Source organism: Meriones unguiculatus, chromosome 18, assembly GCF_030254825.1.
Source record: "Meriones unguiculatus strain TT.TT164.6M chromosome 18, Bangor_MerUng_6.1, whole genome shotgun sequence".
NCBI lineage: Eukaryota > Metazoa > Chordata > Mammalia > Rodentia > Muridae > Meriones > Meriones unguiculatus.
In genome coordinates, this window is record NC_083365.1 from 30,687,952 (window position 1) to 30,712,422 (window position 24,471).

The following is a 24,471-nucleotide window of genomic DNA, read 5'->3' on the forward strand; positions in this document are numbered from 1 at the left end:
CACATAGACAGAGAGAGAGGGTTGAATGATTCAGTACGATCCATTTCAAATATCAGTTAATGTCATAATGGGAGAGCCCAGTTTTCCAGAGATAAAGTTCTTAAATACTTAAAATAATTACAAATGTTTTACATCCTCTTTCTTTGCAATTTTCTTTGGTCCCACAAGCAAGTGTGTCCTCTTCAACTATTTATTTTTAAATATATCTACTGTGCCATATGCTTTTGGCATTTCTTGCTACAACTTTTTAATTAGTGTGTGCTTTGCTCCAATCTGTCTCCTTAACCTCATACAAAACATTCCTTTTGGAAGGCACCCCTTACATGATCATTAACACTTGAATTCCAGGACCAGAACCTGGATGTGAAGAGAAGAATCTTTTGGGCAGTCAGTCATAACATGGTAAAAGAAGATCAAGGGAAAGAATGAGTTTACTGGTTTTTGTTGCTGTTTGTTTGTTTGTTTTTTTGTTTTTTTCTGAGCATGCTTACAGCACCATAGAGGAAACAAAGAGAGGCTGAAGCTGCAATGATTCGGTGATAATTTTGATAAATAACAGGGAATACAGAGTGGAAATAATCCACTAATCAGAATATAAAGCTGTGTGAATTTGTGTAGCAAATAATGGGTTTAAGCAAGATATGTTCATTCATAAATATTGTACATGGTTCAATATGTTTACCCTTATTCTTTTTACTGGTAAGCTGCCTTTTACCCTACCAGCCTCCTATTTCTGTTTTCACATTTTTTTTTGTAGTCACCATTGTGTATACAGGAGAAGATGGATGACATTTATTCCTGTGAATTTGTCTTATTTTTCTAAAACTTAGAACTTGTTTCTCCTATTACAAAATTATTTTTAAATTTTATTTATTCATATTTTTTATGTATATTGGTGTTTCACCTGAATACATGTCTGTATGGGGGTGTTGGATTCCTTGGAACAGGAGTTACAGACAGTTGTGCGTTGCCTTGTGGGCGCTGGGAATTGAACGATGGTCCTCTGGAAGAGCAGCGAGTACTCTTTAACAGCTGAGCCTTCTCCCCAGACTTATTAAATTCTTTAGAGTAATAATGTAGACAAACTCTGTTTCACTCGATTAACAATCAACATTACAGACATAATTTATCTCATGCACAAGTTAAGGATTTTAGAAAACATTGTTTTGAGTTTATGTATATACTTCCACTACTATATATTGTCATGTGGTTGTCTAAAATAGGAAAGTAGTCCTCAAATATTCCAAGCTGAAAATTGAGAATTTGTTTTTATCTAAATTTTGTACAGATACATGATGTTTATAGTATATTGATTATACTCACTTTTGCCTTTAAGTTCAAGTTTGGATGCATCCTACCTTGAAGGTAATTACTCCTTCTGTTTATTTCTGTAGTTATTAGTCAGTTGTTATCTGAAGTTTACAAAATTTAAATAACTTGTTTTTAAATCAACCCAGTCTTCCACTGAAGGGAAAATGCCCATTCTGAATGAAGTAGGAAATATGGCAGACTCACAGCACTTCATAATAGGTAAACAATATTGTACAAATCATTTCAAATAATAGTCCATTAAAATGCTTGAAACGCTTGCATTCTTCCAAAACTTAAAAGGTATATATTTTATAATATACACTTAATGCATGCTGTTTAGTAGACTTTACATTTAATAAAATTTTACCACAGGTAGGAACAGATAAAATCAAGAATATAACTATTACTGATATAATTCTGCAATGCAGGTTTGAATTATATTTCTCATCCTACTACTAATGTATCTATCCCCAGGTGCCTCATTTCCACAGAAGATCCCTTTTAGTGTGTGACGTATCTACACTGCAAACATGAATACAAACCATGGATTGTACTACAGAATGAAAGTGTCTCAATGCTCCATAAGAGACTTCATATTCTGATTCTACCCTGATACTGTTCTCATCCTTTTCCCTATTGCTGTCTCTTGCCTGACACCACAAATTCCATGGCATGCTCTCCTCATAATAGTTCCAGACAAAAACCATGTTGGCATTTAAATATTGTCTGGCTGTCCTTCCTCTGATAGTTCTTATTTTCATCATTTTAGCCCTCTGTGTTCCTAAGCTCAACACTTAATTTACAAATAAGATATAGACGATTAGAAGCCACCCCTAATGTTTTGTTGACCCTCTGCCATCTAATGTCAATGTCTCAGTTTGACTACAAAAAATTATTGAGTAAAATCAAGAAAAACTACTTGTAAAATGAAAGTGTAAAGATGATTTTTAGTACAGGAGTGAGGTAGAAACAGGTGAAAATGATATAATTCAAGGAAGAATGTTGGTATAATGTTCTTTTAAAATGTATACACGTTACCCTTGTTCATTCAAATGCTGATTTCTCCCTCCATCCCTGCTTTCAATCTGGATATTGCATTGTGATACTCATTCTAAGCATCCTGTCTCAACTCTTGTGTAAACAGGCCAAAATAAAGCAACTAGACACAATGTTGAGCTAGGAGGAGCCAGAGGACAGGAAAGAGGGGAGGAGCCAGAGAGCAGGAAATGAGTGGAAGGAGAAAGGGCAAGGAGAGCTAGGAGCAGAGCAGGAGAGATCTTGGAATTACATGGAGAGATGGACGTGGAGAGATGGACTGGACCTAAGATATCACTAAAAGCAAGTATAATGTGGGAAATCTAAATGTTAGGAAACTATGAGGGCTTGGAGGTTTAAGATGGAGTAACTATTGCCCAGCATTGTGTTCTAGGTTAACTAAATAAACCCAGTCTCTGTGTGGTGATTTGGTTATACAGCTGTTTAAGATTAACAGCAAGCTTTACCAGAAGATATATCAATAGTAAATATTAATCACTGTCTACAACAGAAGAAAGAAAAGTCAATAAATTAAGAGGTATGACAGGAAAACAGTACTTGTTTACTTGGAGAGAGTCAGAATCAAGGAACGATTTCTACATAAAACTGAGTCTTAAAGGGTGAAACTTATACATGGTGATATATATAAACTTGAGAAACAGTTTGATTACAGAAAAATAGATTGAATTATTGGCTGTATTTTGTAAAGAAATAGATTAACAGATTTCTTAAGATGTAATGGTATGAATTAAAAGTTACAGTATGAAAACTTTAGCTACTATGGAACTTTTTTTTTCAGTAAGTTTGTTCATTTAGATAGAGAAAATGAGTTTGTAGATGAATATTTTCAATATTTTTATATTGTGAATAAGGTGCCATCTACTGATTTTTTAAGTGGACTTTGAATGGTTGGTTAAAAAAAGTTTTAGAATACAAATACCCAGCTCAAAAAAAAATTATACTTAGTTAAAACTGTTAAATTAAAATATTATTAATAACTCTATACATTTAAATGTTATTATAAAAGCATGATTTTAAAATATAATAGTGCTTCATAAGTTAACTAAATATATTTACCTGCAGAATCAGACTTAGAAATTGAATCACTGGAGAAAACACTTTCAGATGACAGTGAAGATAAACAGTCATTGGTATGAAGATATTTCAAGTTTTTGATTTACTGATGTTTACTTCTATTTAAATATACAGCATGAAATAAAAAGCTACATTTTAAGATACCCAATCTTAGCTTTTAATGTTTAAAATTTTAACTAATTACAAAGCACAGAATATTCTTAAAATATACACTGGTGTGTAGCCAAATGTTATCTTTATTTTGATAAAATATGTTTCAAACACAGTCTGTGCTATTTTTTGTAAATCAATTCTTATAAATTGAAAAGAAACCAATTAATGGAGATAACCTAGAACCCCTGCAGAAATGTAGTCCATGTAGGCTCAGTCTCCTAGTAAGGTCCCTAGTAGAACAGGGGCTGTCTCTGACATGAACTCAGTGGCTAGTTCTTTAATCACCTCCCCTGATGGGGGAACAGCCTTACCAGGCCACAGAGGAAGATAATGCAGACAGTCCTGATGAGACCTGATAGGTTAGGCTCAGATGGAAGGGGAGGAGAACCTCCCTTATCAGTGGACTATGGGAGGGTAATGGAAGGAGAAAAGGGAAGAAGTTGGGATTGGGACAGGAGGAAGGAGAGGGTTACAGCTGGGATACAAAGTGAATAAATTGTACAAATAAAAGAATAAATTAAAAATTAATTAAATTGAAAAAAGACACTATCACATTACATCTTATTGACTAAACAGCTGCGATTGTAAACAAGGCAACTTTATTTGGTTCATGTTACAGGTTTGCTCTTCTCTGTCATTTCAAGTATGTGGTAACGTATTATGTACATCAATGTTAAGTTTTATTTATTACTTGTTATCTGTAGTTTCTTCATTCTCTCTAGAGAGGCAGAGTTAGGATTAATGATCAATTTCAGTGCCTCTCAGAGCTATTCTATCTCCCACTGTAGGGCTTTTGATGTCTGAGTGGCCTCAACAGCTGTCAATTTTAAGAGATTAGGAATCCTTGTGGAGACATCTGTTTTACTTGTCTGAGAGGGTGTTTGGGGAATATTGAGTGTGTGGCTTAGAAACAGAGAGAACAGTCCAGGAACTGTCACTGCAGACTGAAGAAAGGAAAGGGAAAGAGCAAGCCAAACATCACCTTTCTAATGACAAAAGCGATTAAAACAATAGCAACCCAACTTATCTTCACTGAAAGGAGGCAAAACAGAAATACTGAGGAATATTTACTATCTTCAGTGAACATTAGAATGTATTAAGGCAAGACTTTAGTACAGACAGTTTATAGAGATGATAACAGCACATGGAGTTCTGTTTATAAAAAACCTTCTAATAAACATGTTCTGAATCAATATTATAATTTGCAGTTGAATTTCGAGGATATTTTTCCCAATATTTTAACCTTGGATAGTTATTCTTTAGGATTTACAATGTTCTTTATTTATGGCTAAATACTGTGCATACCAGATGAAAGGACATGTTACCTAGTAAGGACCTAAGGCCAAGCAGCAAGCACAAATCAGTTGAGGTGGTTCACACAAAAACTAGAGAATCCCAAGGTAGTTAATATTGAAGGAGTTTCTGGTCATGATGAGGCTGTGAATGGGCACTGGCTTCCATGTTTTTTTTAGATAATTGTAAGGATGAATCAGAGTAGGAGGTAGAAGATGACAATGTTTTACCTATATGAATATCTTAAAGGGCAATCGGGAGAGAAAACAGTGGACCATAGGTCTGCCTCCCCTAAATCTGTTTATTCTGAGATGACCAGGATGCTGGTGGAAAAAGAAGCATCATATAGTCATATTATAGTCAACATGTCAATAATTGCTTGGCACTTTTCAGTCTTTGGATGAGTAAAATCATATATGGTTCTCTTCTTACTAAGGTTTACAACGCTCTCAGAGTAACATTTTTCATCACAAAGGATGTGCATATCTGCACATTATATTTGTGTCCTATTTACTTAAAGGCAATATCAAGAAAAATATATAACACTCAGCCTATTTAATCATTTTTCTACTAGTAAACATTTTATATAAGTAATTTTAGAAGTCTCAAACACTTGCTTGCTCCACATACTGACTTCTTTGTTTTGTACTAAGGATTGTAAATTCAATACACCACACATGATTTTCTGCCTCATTATTTCTGACATTAGATGACATGAAAATATTAAATGCTGTATTTGTGAAATTCAATTTGTTAAAAGAACTTTTGGTAGAATGCAAAGTGAGTTTAGGCATTCAGAATTCACTTCTTACTGAAGTATTCAGGAAAGCTGTCATGTGTATATCACATTTTCTCTTGCCATCCAAGACCAGATTCCAGAGTCTTATGACAGACTTATGGTCTTATGACAGTAAAAAGTGTAATGAGTCTGACAGTCATAACATACTCTGTTTAAAAGTGTCTTCCCTTCAATACATGTCTTCTTAATTTGCCATTCTAAATGCTTTTGAAATTTCAATTTTAGGTATTTTGTAAAAAACACATAATATATCTATGAAGTTCATAATTGATACCAATTTTAACAGAGTTATCTCTGATAATATTCCACAGAGTGATGACGGACATTTTTCTGGGACAAGAGCTGAATGTGGTCAAAATGATACAAATACACAAATTACAGGTAGGAAGGAAATTTAATAAAAACAAAAAGAAACAACTCAAAGTAGGAGAATGATTTTGAAAAGTGATTAATCAAAAATACTATTCATTAAATATATAGTAAGAAACATGTTCAATAAAAATTTGAATAACTTACCTAGTTCCAGCAACACATCAGACTGATAGATTTTTTTAAAAAGGTTTTGCATTATGAGTCACATTAAAAATATTTTAACATAGAGGCATGGTAATATGCAAGGAAAATAATGAAGGCAGGGTGAAGAATAAGAAAAATAGTACTGAGGGATAAAATTTGTGGAAATGAGGGAGATGTACATAAGAGATGGGGAAATTTTTAATTGTACTTCAGTTAAGCATTCATGGCAAAATAATATTGGATGAATGTAAAATGTAATTTGATAGCTAAACTTTCTAAGAAGCACAACAAAATCCTTTATCTTTTATCACTTTTGGAAGGCATTACCTACTCCATCAGGCAAAAGTATTTATGAACCATAGATAAATTAAATTATGTATTAGCAGATATTCATATTTCTATGTTTCTACAGCTTTTAACTTTATGATCCTTAAATACTGATGCCAAATAAGTAAGAATGAAGTGGACATAAATTTTCATAAAATAAGGAAAACAAAAAAGACTCAAGGATATATTTATATGTAAATATATAATCAATAGGATTTTATGAAGGTATATATGTAATACAATTAGAAAAGAAATGTTCACTAGGAGTCTTGAAGGACATGCATGATCATGTTCTTCACAAAACTCATTTTGGGTGGTTCCATGGGTAAGCACTAAAAACAAAGACTAGACCATCATATCCTCATAGGCTTTTTTTATTTTAATTTTAATTTTTTCTTCACAATTTATACCTTATATATCCTGATTGAAGCCCCACCCTCAGCCCACCCTCAGTCCCACCCTTCCTTCCTCTTTTTCCCATCTCCTTCTCCTAGTCCATTGAAAGGTACTATCTGCCATATGCCCATAGCTTAAGTCTCATCAGGACTGCCTGGATCCTCTTCGTCTGTGGCCTTCTTCATCAGGGGCAAGTGATCAAAGAGCAGGCAACTGAGTCCATGATAGAGACAGCCCCTGATCCCCTCACTTTGAACTCCACAGGGAGACTGAGGGGCCAATTGGCCACCTCTGTGCAGGGGGTCTAGGTCCTCTCCATGCATGGTCCTCCATCGGTGCATCAGTCTCTGCAGGACCCCATGGGATCAACCCTTTAGCTTTATTGGTCTCCTTGTGGGGCTCCTGTCCCCTCCATGTCCTTCTATCCCCACCCTTCTTTTCTTCCATAAGACTCCCTGCTCTCTGCCCAAAGATTGGCCATGAGTCTCAGCATCTGCTTCAAAGCCCTGTTGGGTGGATCCTTTCAGAGAACCCTCTGGAGTAGGCTCCCATCCTGTTTGCTCTCTTCCACCACTTCTGGTGTCTATTCTGTTTGTCATTCTGAATGAGATTTAAACATCTTCTCTAAGGTCCTCCTCAGTGTTTAGCTTCTTAAAGTCTTTAGATGGCTATCGTATATTCTATGGCTAATATTCACTTATAAGTGAGTGTATACCATGCCTGTCTTTCTGTTTCTGGGTTACCTCACTCAGCACGATCTCTTCTAATTCCATCCATTTGCCTGAAAATTTCATGATATCCTTGTTTTTAAAATGGAGTAGTATTCCATTGTGTAGAGGAACTACAATTTTTATGGCCATACCATCCTGAATGTGCTTGATCTGCTCTTGGAAGCTAAGCAGGGTCAGGCCTGGTTATTACTTAGATGGGAGATCTCACAGGCTTTTATGAGAAGAAATGAGACAATGTGCAGTCAATCAATTCTCTTGATCAAACAGTTATAACTAGGTTGCAGTGACCTTATGCAGGTACCTGGAAATAGTTTGAGTATAGTAGCATTTGTTTTCATTTGAGATTGAAAAGGTTAGATAAGGTGGATGTTTAGTGAATGTCTGTTGTGGTTATTTTTATAAAATTGTGTTTGTTGGTTTCTCTCTTAACCCTATTATAACCAAATAATTGAGACTCTATTATATAATTTCTATAACAAACTTCAAGGCACATGTAAATATTGTTTTTATTTTCTCAGATGAAGGCATAAGAGGAGAGCCATGCCCACGTTTTGGAAATACATGGCTCGGTCTGATCCCAGAGCTTTTTTTATGGATTTCCAAGGCCTAGGCCTGAAAGCTGCTAGACTCTGTTCCAATCCAATCTTCCGAAAGCCTTGGTCTTGAAGGCTTCAGCTTCCAGCCTCTGTCTGCTAACGTAGGCTTAGAATGTTTTTAGCCTCTGAGACTGCTAAATAAGCTCACCCTTTCAAGTTTTTTCTGAACTCCGGCTGGCAGGTTCAATTTAGCTGTTCTGACTCAAAACTTCTCTTCAATCTCACCAAATTGCTCTGCTTGTAAAAAAATTCCTTTGAACTTCACAAACTGAATTGCAAACACTCAACTGTATTCAATTGAGCTGCTCCAAACACTGAACTGAGCTGTACTGTGCTCCCAAACTCTACTGTACTGTCTCCACAAATTCTTTCCCTGTGCCATTCTTAAGTAGCCTGTCCTTTCTGTCTGCTCCTGTGAGAGTTGGGCTTATCCTATCTCTAATTCATTCTGTCATACCTTTCTCTGATTCATCATTTTGTCTGCCCCTCAATTAGACACCATTGTTTGGGATCAAAGGTGTGAACTAAGGATATGTCTGTGTTCCATCCAGACCATACTGTAATTCAGGGCCTGTCTGCATTACAACGGGATCAGATAGACCAAGAAGGTCTTTAGATGTGAACCCTTGCCAGAGCAGTCATGCTGCTGGATTACAATTCCTCTACATATACCACAATCAATACTTGACATTTGAGAGGAGGCACATAACTGTTTTTATGTCTTAGTTTATTCATTGTTTAGAACTTATAATTTATTTCATAAAATAGTTTATAGTAAGATGGTATGCCAAATATAAATTAACAGTATTAATAAACAGTAAAGCATTCACTTCTTTACTGTGCAAACTTAATAAAAAATTTTGATTTTCAACATTGCAAACAAATTAAATTGCTCCTGAACTTACAATGAAAATGTGACTGGTATTCTGTTTACACTGTACTGATTTTATCCCTTTTGTTTTTTAGCTCAAGTTTGGATGTATCCTAACTTGAAGGTAATTATTTCTGCATGTTAATTTTTAATTTTCAGTTATGTTTTGTCTAAAGTATACAAAATTATAATATCCTGCTTTTAAATCAACCCAGTCTTCCTTCGAGGAGAAGATACCCAATCTCAATGAAGCAGGAAAAGTGACTGAGTTGCAAAATTTTGTAATAGGTAATTTTATTTATTTATTTATTTATTTATTTATTTGATATATTTTATTCAGTTTACATCGTGTTATAGCCCCATACTTCCTCCATTCCCAGTTCTACCCTCCCTCTTCTCACCCCCTTCCCTTTTCTGAGGAAAAGGGGAGCTCCCTTTCCCATCCAGCCCAGCTCATCAAGTTGCATCAATACTTGGGGAAGAGGAAGCATGTCCTCTTCCCCTGTGGCCTGGCAAGTCAGTGCACCAGAAGAAGTTGCAAAAAAGCTGACAAGTGAGTCCATGTCCAATATAGTGCCTACATCCCCTACTAAAAGACCCACATGAAGCCTACGCTGCCGGTCTGCTGTATCTTTGGAAGGGCTTACGTCAAGTTCCTGTATAATCCTTGGTTGATGCTTCCACCTCAGAAAGACCCTCTGGGCCCTGGTTATTTGCCTCCTTTTATGGAGTTCCCGTCACCTACAGGTCCTTTTCTCTTTTTTCCCACTTTTCCACAAGATGCCCTAAACATCATCCAATATTTGGTTGTAAGTCTTGGAATCTGTATTGAGGTACTTCTGGGTAGAGCCTCTCAGAGAACAACTCTGTCAGACACCTGTTTACAAGTTTAGCAGAGTATTGTTCATACTGTCAGGGATTGGCACTTGCCAGTAGGGTAGGTCTTGGTTAAGCCAGGCATGGATTGGGCATTCTCTCAATCTCTCCTCTATCTGATTTATCTTTATCCCTGTACATCTTGTAGACAGGGTAAATTTTGGGTCAAAGTTTTTGTGGGTGGTTTGGTGTTCCCCTCCCTCCACTAGGAAAGTAGTCTGGCTAGTAGGTGTCCTCTTTAGTCTCTATAACTTTTGCTACTATGAGTCTCTGCTTGAGTACCCTTCATATCTTCCCAGGAGTCTACCGTGACTTAGGTCTCCAGCTTGTCATAGAGATCTCTCCACTCTCAGTGTCCCTGTTCTCTACAGACTTTCAGTCCTCTCCCTCTCTTTCTCCTCAGGTCAGATATACCCCCCTTAACTCCCCACAACCCCTCTCCTACCTTATTCCCTCTCTTCAGCTACTACCTCTGTCTATTCTATCTCCCATTCTAAGTGATATTTGTGCACACTCCCCAGGATCTTCTGTGTTACTTATCTTCTTTGGGTGTGTGCTTTGTAGTGTGTTTATCCTATACCATATGGCAAAAATCCACTTTTAAGTGAGTACATACTATGTTTATCTTTCTGGGTCTTCATTACATAATAGGTAAATTTTAAAGTATAAGTCATTTTGAACAAAATGCTTGAGATACTTGCATTCTTCCCTATCTTAGATGTTTTTTTTCAAACCATATTGATGATATCACAAAATAAGGGAAAGGTCAATGTTGTCATGTAACTCTGTTCTGCCCAGTTCACGAACCCCAAAAGACCAGGAATAAACAGACTCCACTGTAAATACATGAGGTTCTTTTTATTGTAAATTACAAGCTGCAGCTTGGGCCCAAAGTGGTGGGAGCCAAGCGCCCCGTGCCCAGGTTAGTTGGGTGATTTAAAGGTTCTGGTCTATCCCAGCATGCCCAAGGCAGGGGCAATTCCTGCCTGGCAAGCATCTATTGGTTAAAATGCTACATTTTCAATAGATTGGCTATAAGGAGGTTTCCAGACCATTAATAACCTGGTGTCCCTCCCTAGGGGGGTGGTCCAGTTTCCTAGCAACTGTATCTCTAGTGGGTGGGGAAAGAGTGCAGTGAGGTGGCCCTTCCCCTCAGGGCATTACTAGACTTCTTTACCCACCTACTTCAGGTCTTAATAATAGCTGCTAATTTATCTTTTGGTCTCTCACTTCTTCAAAAGGAAAAAGAGAGAGAGAGAGAGAGAGAGAGAGAGAGAGAGAGAGAGAACATGATAAAAATTTTATGTGAGTTCCAGCATCAAGGCTTCTATTTACTGCTTCATAACTACACTTACCATCTCTATATTTAATAATTTGCAGAGGTAACTTGCCGTACTTCTATGATCCATCAGTTTCAAAACTGCTTTGTGTAAACTGGGAGTCATAGGAGCTCCTATAATCTCAACATACCTTGGAATCTCCAGTTAGATTTCTTGAGGTTTATTGACTAGCCAATTAACAGAGCAAGATGCTGACCCTTAAAATAAAATAAATGATCACAGTAGGTCTTCCAAAGTGGCTTTTAATCTGAGCAAAATTAAAATTGACTGTATATTATTCTTTATTAATAAGTATTGTCTGAGTACAGGTAGTGCAAGTTCTCTTATTAATAAGTTAATTGATCAAGAATACATAAAATACATATATATTGTAATACAATATTGTGCTTACACATAAAACTCACCACAATTGGACTACATAAATATGTTTACCAACAGAATCAGATTTGGAAATTAAATCTCTTGAAGAAACTCCATCAGGTGACAGTGAAGACAAACAACCACGGGTATGAAGATATTTCACTTGTTTTGTTCAATATTGCTTATTTTTTTTAATTGTATAACATGGGCAATATGACAACATATTTTAGGTTTCTTGATGCTAAATTTACATTATTTACTTATTGTTTTGATTAACAATAATTTCTAATTATTTTCTCTGAAAATTTCATACAACAAATTTTGACAATATTTACTCCCACAGTCCCTTTTAGACTAACACCCCTCCCTATCTCTACTTCCTGTTTTCTTTTTATTTTTCATTTATTTCTCTTTTACAAGACATTACAGCTCACAGCAAATATCCTGCCCTTCTGTCTCTTATAGTCTTTCCACCTTGTCTTCCACATTATTCCCTAGGCATTAAATTTAGAGGGTTTGTGCTGAACACAGTTATTGGGGTTGAGAATTAAATGAACAGTTGTTCTCTATAGTTTGACCAGTTTCAGTTTTCTGTAATCAATCTCAATCTGCTGCACAAAAAGCTTCTTTGATGGAAGTGAATGCTGCACATCTCTGTGGGTATAAAGAATAAGCAGCAGAATTCAGTTAGAGATTTTGCGAGTTTGGAGAAGTGGCAGTAGTAGGTTCTCCTTTAGGATCCAACCCCTCACCAGCTGTCTCCATTCAGTGGGCCCTAGATCTCAGCTGGGGTTCTGGAGGCTTGGATTCCATGCAGAGAACAGATCAAGGGGATTCTGTTTCTCTCAGGAGGAGCTAGGGCACTTTAGGGCGAGGCCCCAGTATACTAAGCCAGGATGTGGAAAAGGTTTTTCAGAGTGCTACAGTTTGGCTCTTTTAGCATGAGATCACTGGTGGCAATAGAAGCTTGTGCAGTGCCAAAGTGTCACTGCTCTAGTTTAAGCTGCTGTGCTGAGCATGGCAGAGGTGCAGGCCAAGGCCCATGCCTGGTGAGCTTGCAGCCTAGACACAGGCCTGATGAGGCCCAAACCCAGGGAGACCCAGGCCCAGCAGGCCTGAGGGCAGGGCCAGCTGAGTTGTGTCCTGGCAGTGGATAAATTATGAATTTCAGATGGTCTTGAAGTGAGAAAGTGTGTACCTTTAGTCCTGTGAAATCAATGGCAATATAAACCTTGGGCAGAGGAAGAGATTTAGAGGGTGAATGTGTTTGATTCCATGGGGTTAGAGATACTTAATGGTCCTATCACAAGAAGGAAAATACAGCATTTAATTATCCTGGTGTGTGTGGGGTGGGGGGTTAGGGGAAATTTCTAAGTATACTTTAAGGTCACTGCTGGACTAAGATCCTAGCAGGGTGGGACATTTCTAGGAATTCCTAGATGCTTGCTAGAATAGTTTCCTTATCAGGAAAGGATCTTGTCTGTAATCTGCTCTGAGGGTTATGTGACTCCCTACTAGATCTGGAGTGACCCAGATCAGGGGAGATTGTCAGCACCCAGCTGAGAAAAAGGAGTCCTTCATGACAGACCCAGTGCTAATAAATGGCTAGCCATAGACTGCTGACTTCAGCCTTATCCAGCAGAGCTCCATAAGCAGCCACAGGTAATTAGAAAATTTGAAGTACTAGGCCTGGTCTCCCTCCTACTAAGCAGGCCTTGGGCCAAGTAGGTGGCTGTTGTTTACCTCCAGAATGAAAGTGCTGATGTCACATCTTCTAGAGTGTCTTGCTATTCTGGGTCCTGTTAAAGGACTTGATTCTCAGTCACTATAAATATATGGTTATATATGGTGCAAATCAGTATCTGTTAGGGCTGATACTTTCTTCCACAAAGTCCTTTTGGTTTCTGAGTGCTCTGAATGGCTGTGATTGTTGTTATTGTCAACTATACTGGATTAGAGATCCCCTGTGGGTATTTGCTTGGATTTGTCTGTGAGGATGTTTATAGGGAAGAATGACTGTGTCCTGTAGAATCAGGGTGAATATCATCAGTACTAGTTCAGGGGCTGTAAGCATAGAATGAAGAAAGGAAGGAAGAAAGCAAGTTGAACACCAGACTTCAAAAAAGAAAACTGATTAAAACAAAAACAACCCAACTCTTCTTCATTGGAATGAGGCAAAGCAGTTGTCTCTTCAACTTACATTAAATATATTAATACAGGATTTAGTGAAGATAAGCACTAATGGATGTACATAGCAAATATATTTTTAGTTGTATAATTAATTCAGAATAAAGACTCTGAATTGGTATTTATGTGTAATAAAGACACTCTTTAAATATTTTAACATTGGAAACAGTATGTTTAAGATACACTTAATGCAGTTAAAGATGATTGTGACGCTAAAAGTACAGACAACTCAGCAGCAAACACAAGTCTACACAAAAATTTACAGGACAGCACAGATAGTCTTAGTATAGGCAGAACTGAAGATGTTGAACTCATGATGCCACTCATAGTGGGCACTGGATTTACATCTAGATAAGATGGTTAAGAGGATGCAGCATTGGAGTTCAAGAATTAGATCTGCTGCATCAGAACAAAGACAAAAGTTTATCCCATGTGTTGCCCAGTTGATTCCTTATATCCTCAGACAACCAGCAACTAAAGAGCAGAGTAAGCATGATACAGTCACTTTTTTAATTCTCATATTTATGGGCAAGAAATGTGCCTATAGATGCTTGTCATAGTTCAAAGAGTCAACAAAGAAATGCATCTTCTCTTCTTCTAAGCACTGCTATACTTTTTGGAAGTACTTTATTACAAAAACAAAAAAGTTGCACACCATAGCTAATATTTGTATCCCATTTATTAAAGCAACATAAAAATTCAATCTCTTCATTTATTTAAACATCTTTTTTATTAGTAAGCATTTTAATTTGTGCATATTTGTGTTCAGCTGTTTGTGTAGTACCTAGAAAGGCAGGCGTGTGTATTGGATCCCATGGAATAATATATACAGTTGGTAATAAACCACCTGATAATGTGCTGGAAATTGAGCTGCCATCATCTGGAAGGGGAGGAAAGGCTTAGTCGTTGAACCACCTCTCCTGCCTTTTAAGACCTTTTACTCATGTTTATTCTCAAGATGACACAGTATGAATTCTCAAAACCTTACCTATTTTGTCTCAAGCAATTTCTGTTGTTTGATTTTTATATTAATGTTAAATGCTATCTTTTAAAATTTGATACTTAAAATTTTATAACAATGTATATTAAAAAAAAACTATGTTTAAAAGAAACCAAAAAAGCTAGAGTTGATGTTTAGGAAGCTCTGCTTGTTCATATTTCTCTGTTTTCTTTGGCTTTCCAGGATCAGTTGACATATTGAGTGGACTTATAATGATGAAGGGCAGAACTGATCTAGAGTCCTTTTATCCCATATTCCTTCAAGGATTTTTCTGTTCTTTTTGAACTTTCCCATTAGCACTTAGTGTAATTTCCTTTAAAAATTGAAATTCAGGTACTTAATTATGAAACGAATTATAAAATATTTATGCGACCCATTTGGTGGTATTAATTATAATTGTATATATTTTTTTAAGTATCTTCCACAAATAGATGCTAGCCATTTTTCTGGAGCAGCAAATGAAAGACCAGTAAACAAATTAGATGTACAAATGAAAGGTAGGCATGATACTCTTTTTAAAAAGTTATGTGATGGTGGCCTTGTTTAAAATTATACAATAACAATATGACTTGCTAAATGTATAATAAGAAATATCTTAAATACTAATAGTTTCAGAGACTTATCAGTTTTCAGCAACATGTTAATTTGACAGAGTTATTAAAGGATTTGTGTCATGAATAAAGCTGTAATATATTCTAATACCAAGGAATGCTAATAAATAAGGAAAAGTTGATTAGGAATGAAAACAAAAGTAAGGAGTGCAGGGAGGAGATAGATGGATATCAGGCACTGTGCATGAATACCTGATTAGTTATGAAGAGATTAGGAAACTCATAAAGAAAATTACATTGTGATTGCTTATGAAATCTCAGTTTGGTGGACATTGAAGATAGAATTGTTAGACTTCATTCAAAAAAGCTATTACATAAAGAACTTTGTAAGAAAATTCTGTACTGACAAGGTCTTAGCAAAGTTTGAGGTGGCTCCCTTTGGAGACAACTTTGTGTTTTGCCCAGATCTTAAGGTCCCCAAAGACTACCAGGAGCTGGACCATGTATGCAAGTGCAAAGAGTTTTATTAGGGCTTAAGCTACCACTACCAACTCATGAGATCAGAGGGGAGAACCCAAGCAGCTACATGGCATGGTTTTTATTGGGGTTTGAGCAAGAATCTGGAATTCAAAGCTTAGCAGTTAAGTATGGTATGGCATTCAGCAAAGGCAAGCTTGTAACAAAATGATTGGCTAACTAACATAACAAACATTGAGTGAGCTATTTATAGACCTCAGGACTGTTAGGTGGGTGGGCTGCCCAGCACAGATGCCTTACCCTGAGGTAAGATACATTCCCATTCTTGTGGTTACTCTAGGCTATTCCTTGGGTAGGGAATTTTATGTTTTTTGTTTTTTTTTTTTTCTTTATTTTTGTTTTTTCTTATTCCTGGAATTGGTGACCTATGGCCTAGTTCCTGGGACTGATGATTATTTTTTTGTGGGGGGGGTCCCTAGTCCTCTCAGTTGTACACATATCTTTTGGTTGCATATCCATAGGATTCTAGGTGTCTTTCAGGATTGTCACAAGCTAAACCCATACAATCTCCTAGACATAACTGTATAGCAAGAGTGCAGCAAGAAAAACAGCAATAGACATACCAAAGTAGACAGGGAAAGGTCCGCAAGGCCTCATCCCTACACAAGGAAGTACTTTGAAGCAATGCTTGAGAGCAGGAGAGATAGTCTTCTTCAGGGAAGGGAACACTGATTAGTTTTCCAATGGTATGTCCAGTTTGCGAATCCGAAAAGACCAGGAATAGACTCCACTGTAAATACCATAAATACCTGAAGTTTTTAAATTGTATACAGGTTTCAACATGGGACACTAACTTTCTGTGGAAACAGGAGAGGAATGCAGCCTCACGGTCTAGTGGAGCAAGGTTTTTATGGGGCAAAACCACAAACAGGGACTTACATGCTTTGACTTTAAATGATTTGGTAAGGGAGATTGACTTTTGAAATGGTCCGCTTTAGGAGTTAAGACTACAAACAGTTCTGGCCTGGTCTTATGGGTCGTTTCCATAGCAACTGCATAAACTAGTGGGTGGGGAAAGATTGCATTAAGCTAGTTTCTTTTCCCAGGTGGCTGGACATATCTCCATTTGGCTGACCTTAGTTTTAAACTTTAAAATAACAGCCACTGATTTTTAATCCTTTGGTCTCTCACCAATACCAAATGTCCAGCCTGAATGCCTACATACAATTAACATTATAGACACTGAGCAGGTTGTATGATTTATTTAGGCATGTGTGTGTGTGTATGTGTGTGTGTGTGTGTGTGTGTGTGTGTTAATTCCCACTTCTAATTCCTCTCTTCTAACTCTCTCACATTCACCTCCTTAATTTCCTTAAAATTGATGCCCTCTTTTTAAATGATTTCTTGTTTCATATATAAGTATGTTGGTAAATACATATATACAACCTGCTCAGTGTAATGTTATTTGCAATAGAATTATGGGTGTTGGAGAAGAAACAACCACCACTTTACAAAACCAGCATATAACAAACCTCTTAAAAATGTCTAAACTAAAAAGGGAGAAATAACATAAGAAATGGCGATGAGAGTAGCAGACCTGTGGATGCAAAAAGGAACATTTATGAGTCCTTTCATTAACATTACATTGCTTTTAAAGCAACTGGTTATTAATATACAATAGTTTTCTGAAAATGCCTAACATCTTTTTTTTCCAGATTTTGTGTGTGTTGATTTATTTATTTTTTAATTTTTCATCAATTACACCTTATTCATTCTGCATCCCCCCATAAGCCCTTCCCTCCTCCCCTCCCAATCCCACCCTCCGTCCTCCCTCTGCATGCATGCCACTCCCCAAGTCCACTGATAGGGGAGGTTCTCCTCTCCTTTCTGATCTTAGTCTATCAGTTCACATCAAAAGTGGCTGTGTTGTCCTCTACTATGGCCTGGTAAGGCTGCTCCCCCCCAGAGGGAGGTGATCAAAGAGCAGGCCAATCAGATTATGTCAGAGGCAGTCCCTCTTCACATTACTATGTAACCCAATTGGACTCTGAACTGTCCTGGGCTACATCTGTGCAGGGGTTCTGGGTTATCTCTATGAATAGGCCTTGGTTGGAGTATGAGTCTCTGGGAAGTTCTCTGTGTTCAAATTTTCTGGTTCTGTTGCTCTCCTTGTGGAGACCCTGTCCTCTCCAGCTCTTACTATTTCCCAGTTCTTACATAAAATTCCATTCACTCTGCCCAACAGTTGCCCATCAGGCTCAGCATCTGCTTTGATAGTCTGAAGGGCAGAGGCTTTCAGAGGCCCTCTGTGGTAGGTTCCTAGGTTGTTTCCTGTTTTCTTCTTCTTCTGATGCCCATCCTCTTTGCCTTTCAGGATGGGGATTGGACATTTTAGTTAGGGTCCTCTCTCTTGCTTAGTTTCTTTAGATGCACAGGTTTTAGTGGGTTTGTCCTATGTTGTATGTCTATATGAGTGAGTATATACCATGTGTGTCTTTTTGCTTCTGGGACAACTCACTCAGGATGATCCTTTCCAGATCCCACCATTTACCTGCAAATTTCATGATTTCCTTATTTTTCATTGCTGAGTAATATTCCATTGTGTAGATGTACCACAATTTCTGCATCCATTCTTCAGTTGAGGGGCATCTGGGTTGTTTCCAGCTTCTGGCTATTACAAATAAAGCTGCTACAAACATGGTTGAGCAAATGTCCTTTTTGTGTACTTGAGCCTCTTTTGGATATATGCCCAGTAGTGGTATGGCTGGATCTTGAGGAAGCGCTATTCCTAGTTGTCTGAGAAAGCGCCAGATTGATTTCCAGAGTGGTTGTACAAGTTTACATTCCCACCAGCAGTGGAGAAGGGTTCCCCTTTCTCCACAACCTCTCCAGCATGTGTTGTCACTTGAGTTTTTCATCTTGGCCATTCTCATGGGTGTAAGGTGAAATCTCAGGGTTGTTTTGATTTGCATTTCCCTAATGGCTAATGAGGTTGAGCATTTCTTTAAGTGCTTCTCTGCCATTCGGTATTCCTCTACAAAGAATTCTCTGTTTAGCTCTGTTCCCCATTTTTTTTAAGTCTTTTTTTTTTTTTTTCAATGCAGTTTATTCAGGAACATTGAACAATCCTCTGACCCTGGGGAAAGCCAGCCCACAGCTTAAATAGCCTCTGGGTAGCCAACCCAGGCATGCCACGTGGGCAATGCAGACAGGTCCACATACATGGAAGCAAGCCAGATCCTCAGCCTTAGCCAAATGTGGAATTGTTCGTGACAGAGAGCACTCACCATCGGGAAGGTGGAAGGCAGAAACCAGCTCCATCTTTAAGGCATAGCATTCCGCAGCTCTCTACAGTTCCCCCTTTTTGTTTTAGATGCATCAGGCAAGAGTAGAGGTCTGATCTCTGATATTAGAAATAAATTGGGACTTTGTACAGATGTTCATTTAGGTGTCATCCACCCAAAGAGCATCAGACCCGTCCGATAACTTTTTCTCAGAGGCAGGACCTGGGGCATCAACCAGCATGCAATCAGACATGCTCTTCTCTGGGTCCAAAGCGGCTGACCCTGAGTGCAGTGCTTAGCCTCGCATCCTGAGCGTATCATTTTAGCTTTTTATGGTATCCAACCATGCTTGGGGAGAATGTCCTGCTTCAATGGCTGTAAAGGCCTGAATGATCATGGCTGCATCACACTGTTGTGAGACTCTAATCTTGCATATATACCACAGGCAAACCAAGGAGACCAACACCAGAAGGCCTGCTAACACTCCCATGCCCGCCCATTCCTTCAGATGATTCATGGCTGCAGCAATCCATGTTGAAAATCCTGTGGCTAGTCCTGCGTCCACTCCGGTAGAATTTACTGTGACAATGGCCACTCTCAGCTGCTCCATCGTAGTATCGAATTCTCCAGTCCAATTACCTAAAATATAGCTCGACAATTGTTTAGACAGATTTGCAGCACAGGAAAAATTCTCATGTTGTATGCTAGTGACACAAAGTCCAGCATACTTTCATTGACAGCCAGGTTGAGCGATTTGCCATAGGGTATCAATTTGCTCCTGCAAGAGGTCAATCCTCTGATTGAACACCATCAAGCTTCCTTTTAGTTGAGCATTAATTCCTTTATGTACAACTAAGGCATGAGCTACATTGGCTAAATGATTATTCAGGGTCTGAGCAGTCTGCCCAGTATGACTCATGGCATTAGCTAATGCCCTGGTGGTAGCTCCAACAGCCGTCAATGAGATGGTAGTAACAATGGTGGCTGTAGTTCCAAGATCCCTTTTCTGTCTGAAGAGAGTCATAGCGTGAGGGGCATCAACGGGCACAGGCACCCAGTGAGGCATGCGAGTAACCAGGGCATACCTAAATTTACTAGCATTCCAGCATTGGGCAAAAAAGCAAGTATCATTACCAGAATTACTTGGCTCTATCTGGCTAATAATGAATAAAAATGGGGGATATAGACAAACAGGTGTGGGCTTATAGGAAATATTATGAGAAGCCTTAACCCCTCGTTGGAACATCCTGCGTCAGTTCTAGAACTAGCAGTGGTGGTGTCCGAGGTCTGAGTAGGTTCAGGAGACCATTGCCCCCAGGGGCGAGACGTGCTCCATGCCAATTGACTAACTCCATGTTTTCCTCTAATTTTGAAAGTCATTTAAGGTTCTTAAATTATTTTTTCCCTTTTTTCTTAAATTTTTCATCAATTACACTTTATTCATTCTGCATCCCCCCATGAGCCCCTCCCTGCTCTCCTCCCAATGCCACCCTCCTCCTCCCTCTGCTTGCATGCCACTCCCCAAGTCCACTAATAGGGGAGGTTCTCCTCTCCTTTCTGATCTTAGTCTGTCAGTTCACATCAAAAGAGGCTGTATTGTCCTCTACTGTGGCCTGGTAAGGCTGCTCCCCGCCCAGAGGGAGGTGATCAAAGAGCAGGCCAATCAGATTATGTCAGAAGCAGTCCCTCTTCACATTACTATGTTACCCAATTGGACTCTGAACTGCCCTGGGCTACATCTGTGCAGGGGTTCTAGGTTATCTCCATGAATAGTCCTTGGTTGGAGTATGAGTCTCTGGGAAGTTCCCTATGTTCAAATTTTCTTGTTCTGTTGCTCTCCTTGTGGAGACCCTGTCCTCTCCAGCTCTTACTATTTCCCAGTTCTTACCTAAAATTCCTTTCTCCTGCCCAACAGTTGCCCATCCAGCTCAGCATCTGCTTTGATAGTCTGAAGGGCAGAGGCTTTCAGAGGCCCTCTGTGGTAGGTTCCTAGGTTGTTTCCTGTTTTTCTTCTTCTTCTGATGTCCATCCTCTTTGCCTTTCTGGATGGGGATTGGACGTTTTAGTTAGGGTCCTCTCTTTTGCTTAGTTTCTTTAGATGCACAGGTTTTAGTGGGTTTGTCCTATGTTGTATGTCTATATGAGTGAGTATATACCATGTGTGTCTTTTTGCTTCTGGGACAACTCACTCAGGATGATCCTTTCCAGATCCCACCATTTACCTGCAAATTTCATGATTTCCTTATTTTTCATTGCTGAGTAATATTCCATTGTGTAGATATACCACAATTTCTGCATCCATTCTTCAGTTGAGGGGCATCTGGGTTGTTTCCAGCTTCTGGCTATTACAAATAAAGCTGCTACAAACATGGTTGAGCAAATGTCCTTTTTGTGTACTTGAGCCTCTTTTGGATATATGCCCAGGAGTGGTATGGCTGGATCTTGAGGAAGCGCTATTCCTAGTTGTCTGAGAAAGCGCCAGATTGATTTCCAGAGTGGTTGTACAAGTTTACATTCCCACCAGCAGTGGAGAAGGGTTCCCCTTTCTCCACAACCTCTCCAGCATGTGTTGTCACTTGAGTTTTTCATCTTGGCCATTCTCATGGGTGTAAGGTGAAATCTCAGGGTTGTTTTGATTTGCATTTCCCTAATGGCTAGTGAGGTTGAGCATTTCTTTAAGTGCTTCTCTGCCATTCGGTATTCCTCTACAGAGAATTCTCTGTTTAGCTCTGTTCCCCATTTTTTAAGTGGATTACTTGGTTTGCTGCTTTTCAGCTTCTTTAGTTCTTTATATATACTGGATATGAGTCCTCTGTCAGATAAAGGGTTGGTGAAGATTCTTTCCCAATCTGTAGGTGGTCGCTTTGTTTTGATGATGGTGTCCTTTGCTTTACAGAAGCTTTTCAGTTTCATGAGGTCCCATTTATTGGTTGTTGCTCTTAGAGCCTGTGTTGTTGGTGTTCTGTTCAGGAAGTTTCCCCCTGTACCAATGAGTTCTAGGGTATTTCCCACTTTTTTTTCAAGCTGATTTAATGTGTCTGGTTTTATGTTGAGGTCTTTGATCCACTTGGACTTCAGTTTTGTGCAGGGTGATAAGTATGGATCTGTTTTCATTTTTCTACATGTAGACATCCAGTTGGACCAGCACCATTTGTTGAAGATGCTATCTTTTTTCCGTTGAATGGTTTTGGCGTCTTTTTCAAAGATCAGGTGTCCATAAGTGTGTGGGTTTATTTCTGGGTCCTCTGTTCCGTTCCATTGATCCACCATTCTGTTTCTATGCCAGTACCATGCAGTTTTTAAAACTGTTGCTCTATAGTACTACTTAAGATCAGGGATGGAGATACCTCCAGAAGATCTTTTATTGTAGAGGATTGTTTTAGCAATTCTGGGTTTCTTGTTATTCCATATGAAGATGAGAATTTTTCTTTTCAGGTCTGTAAAGAATTGTGTTGGTAATTTGATATATGCCTAACATCTTTTAATATTAAAATTCTATTATGCTTTTTTCTCTTGTTTTAAAAAAAAAAGAAAAAGAAAAAGAAAAAGCACATGAGGTGACCTGACAGCATGATGTGACAGCATGATGTCTAAGTTTCCTTCAATTTAGGAGAGTAATTTTCTAATGAACATTACCTTTACATGTATGTGTGTGTATACAATCTTATAATTTTTTATTATACTAAATGTTAGTACTTTCAGTTTCTGTCAAAGGTTTTTACTGAGATTATGTATGAAAGATTAAAAGAGAAGTTAAAGAAAAAAATAATTATAATTGTAATATTCCTTGAGTTATATATAATCTATATTTTCAGTAATTTTATGCCATAATTAAAGTTTCATAAAAAGAACTCCATTACGCATTTTGTTTTATATGAGATCAATATATTTTCTCAAGATTATGTTTGAAACAATGTAGTTTCCAATTTAATTAAATCTGTATTTTAATTTTTATTCAGTACTTCTTCTCACATTTTTCTTCAATCAGCAACAACATAAAATTCAACACATAGCAAGCAAAGTAAAATTTCCCAAACTTAGGGTAATTATTGATAACCACAGTGATTCAGTTCCATTTTAACTGTGCCGGGAGGATGTTGCTCATTTTCATATAATAGATTGTTTGTCTTTTCAGAACCTGCAAGGAAATATCCAAACATGAAGGTAAATACTTCGACAGTCTTGCTCAGTATTATAAACTATATTTTGTAAACCATGTAACAGTTGTTAAATTACTTGTTTTAAAATTCAGACACCTAATGAAATGAATAATCTCATTCCAAATGAATGCTTGGAAGTGAAGGATGAAAGAACATTAAACTCAGGTAAATCTAAACCACCAATTTTTCTGGAAAGAAGGACTTGAAATTACGTGCGATGTTCACAGAATTCTAAATTGTGATTTCCACAAAATTTGATATAGGTAACTCAAGCTTAATAACACAGGAAATGCAAGGTATAGTCACAGTGTTGGGAAAAAGCAAATTTACTTGCTCATTTCTGTCTTTTTAGTGGAGAGTAAAGAGCTTATTAGGAGAGTTTGTAATGCCTCCAGCAGACAGTAGAGGGTGACAGCATGGTGGAAACTGAGGAAAATTCATGCCCCACCAACAGAGACAAACCCCATGGTAGAGTCTGTGAAGAAAATCAGAAAGCCTTTAATATTTTTTGAAGATGGGGGGGTTCACTAGTAAATTCAGTAGTTAAAGCCTGTACTGAATTACACAGGCAGATTATATGCTTCATTGGACCTCCTTTCAATGGGAGATTCTTATTCCTCTGGGTCTATTGGGCTATCTGAACCTGTTCTACATTTTAGTTTATGTGTCAGTAACTTCATCACCAACTGTCAGTCATAGGCTTAATTCTGTATTACCAAGTATCCTAATGAATTCCTTCAACATAAGAATACTGGCAATGTAAACACAAGAGACTCAAACATATTAATTAGATCATATCACATTTTGTGTCTTAATCATTTGCAAAGTACTGGGAAGGACTGGATTCTTCATAGCTCAGTACCAGGACATTTTAGTAAAAAAAAAATCTGTGTGCTGTGAGCTGGTGAATTTATGTATCGTTTTAGGAAACAGTACCTAAGTTTAATAATTAATGGTTGTTACTTTGCACAGTTGCCTTCTACAAAATCACCTCTATCCATTTATTCACTTGCTTTCCAAGTACATATTCATACCACATTTATAACTATCTATATTCATCCCAAGTAATAACAGACTAATTTTAGAAATATGAATGTATAAACCTTTAGGTGA

At 37.8% G+C, this 24,471-nt stretch overlaps 1 protein-coding gene across 1 annotated transcript in view; it reads left to right on the forward strand.

Moving 5' to 3' along the window:
• Window positions 1-24,471, forward strand: part of LOC110541090 (ankyrin repeat domain-containing protein 26-like) — a 194,165-nt gene that overhangs the window by 28,217 nt on the left and 141,477 nt on the right. Inside the window, 10 exon segments of the mRNA XM_060371561.1 lie at window positions 1,337-1,365; window positions 1,458-1,530; window positions 3,430-3,497; window positions 5,998-6,067; window positions 9,219-9,247; window positions 9,339-9,411; window positions 11,778-11,845; window positions 15,302-15,383; window positions 23,334-23,362; window positions 23,451-23,523. Coding sequence (XP_060227544.1) covers window positions 1,337-1,365; window positions 1,458-1,530; window positions 3,430-3,497; window positions 5,998-6,067; window positions 9,219-9,247; window positions 9,339-9,411; window positions 11,778-11,845; window positions 15,302-15,383; window positions 23,334-23,362; window positions 23,451-23,523 — 594 coding nt within the window.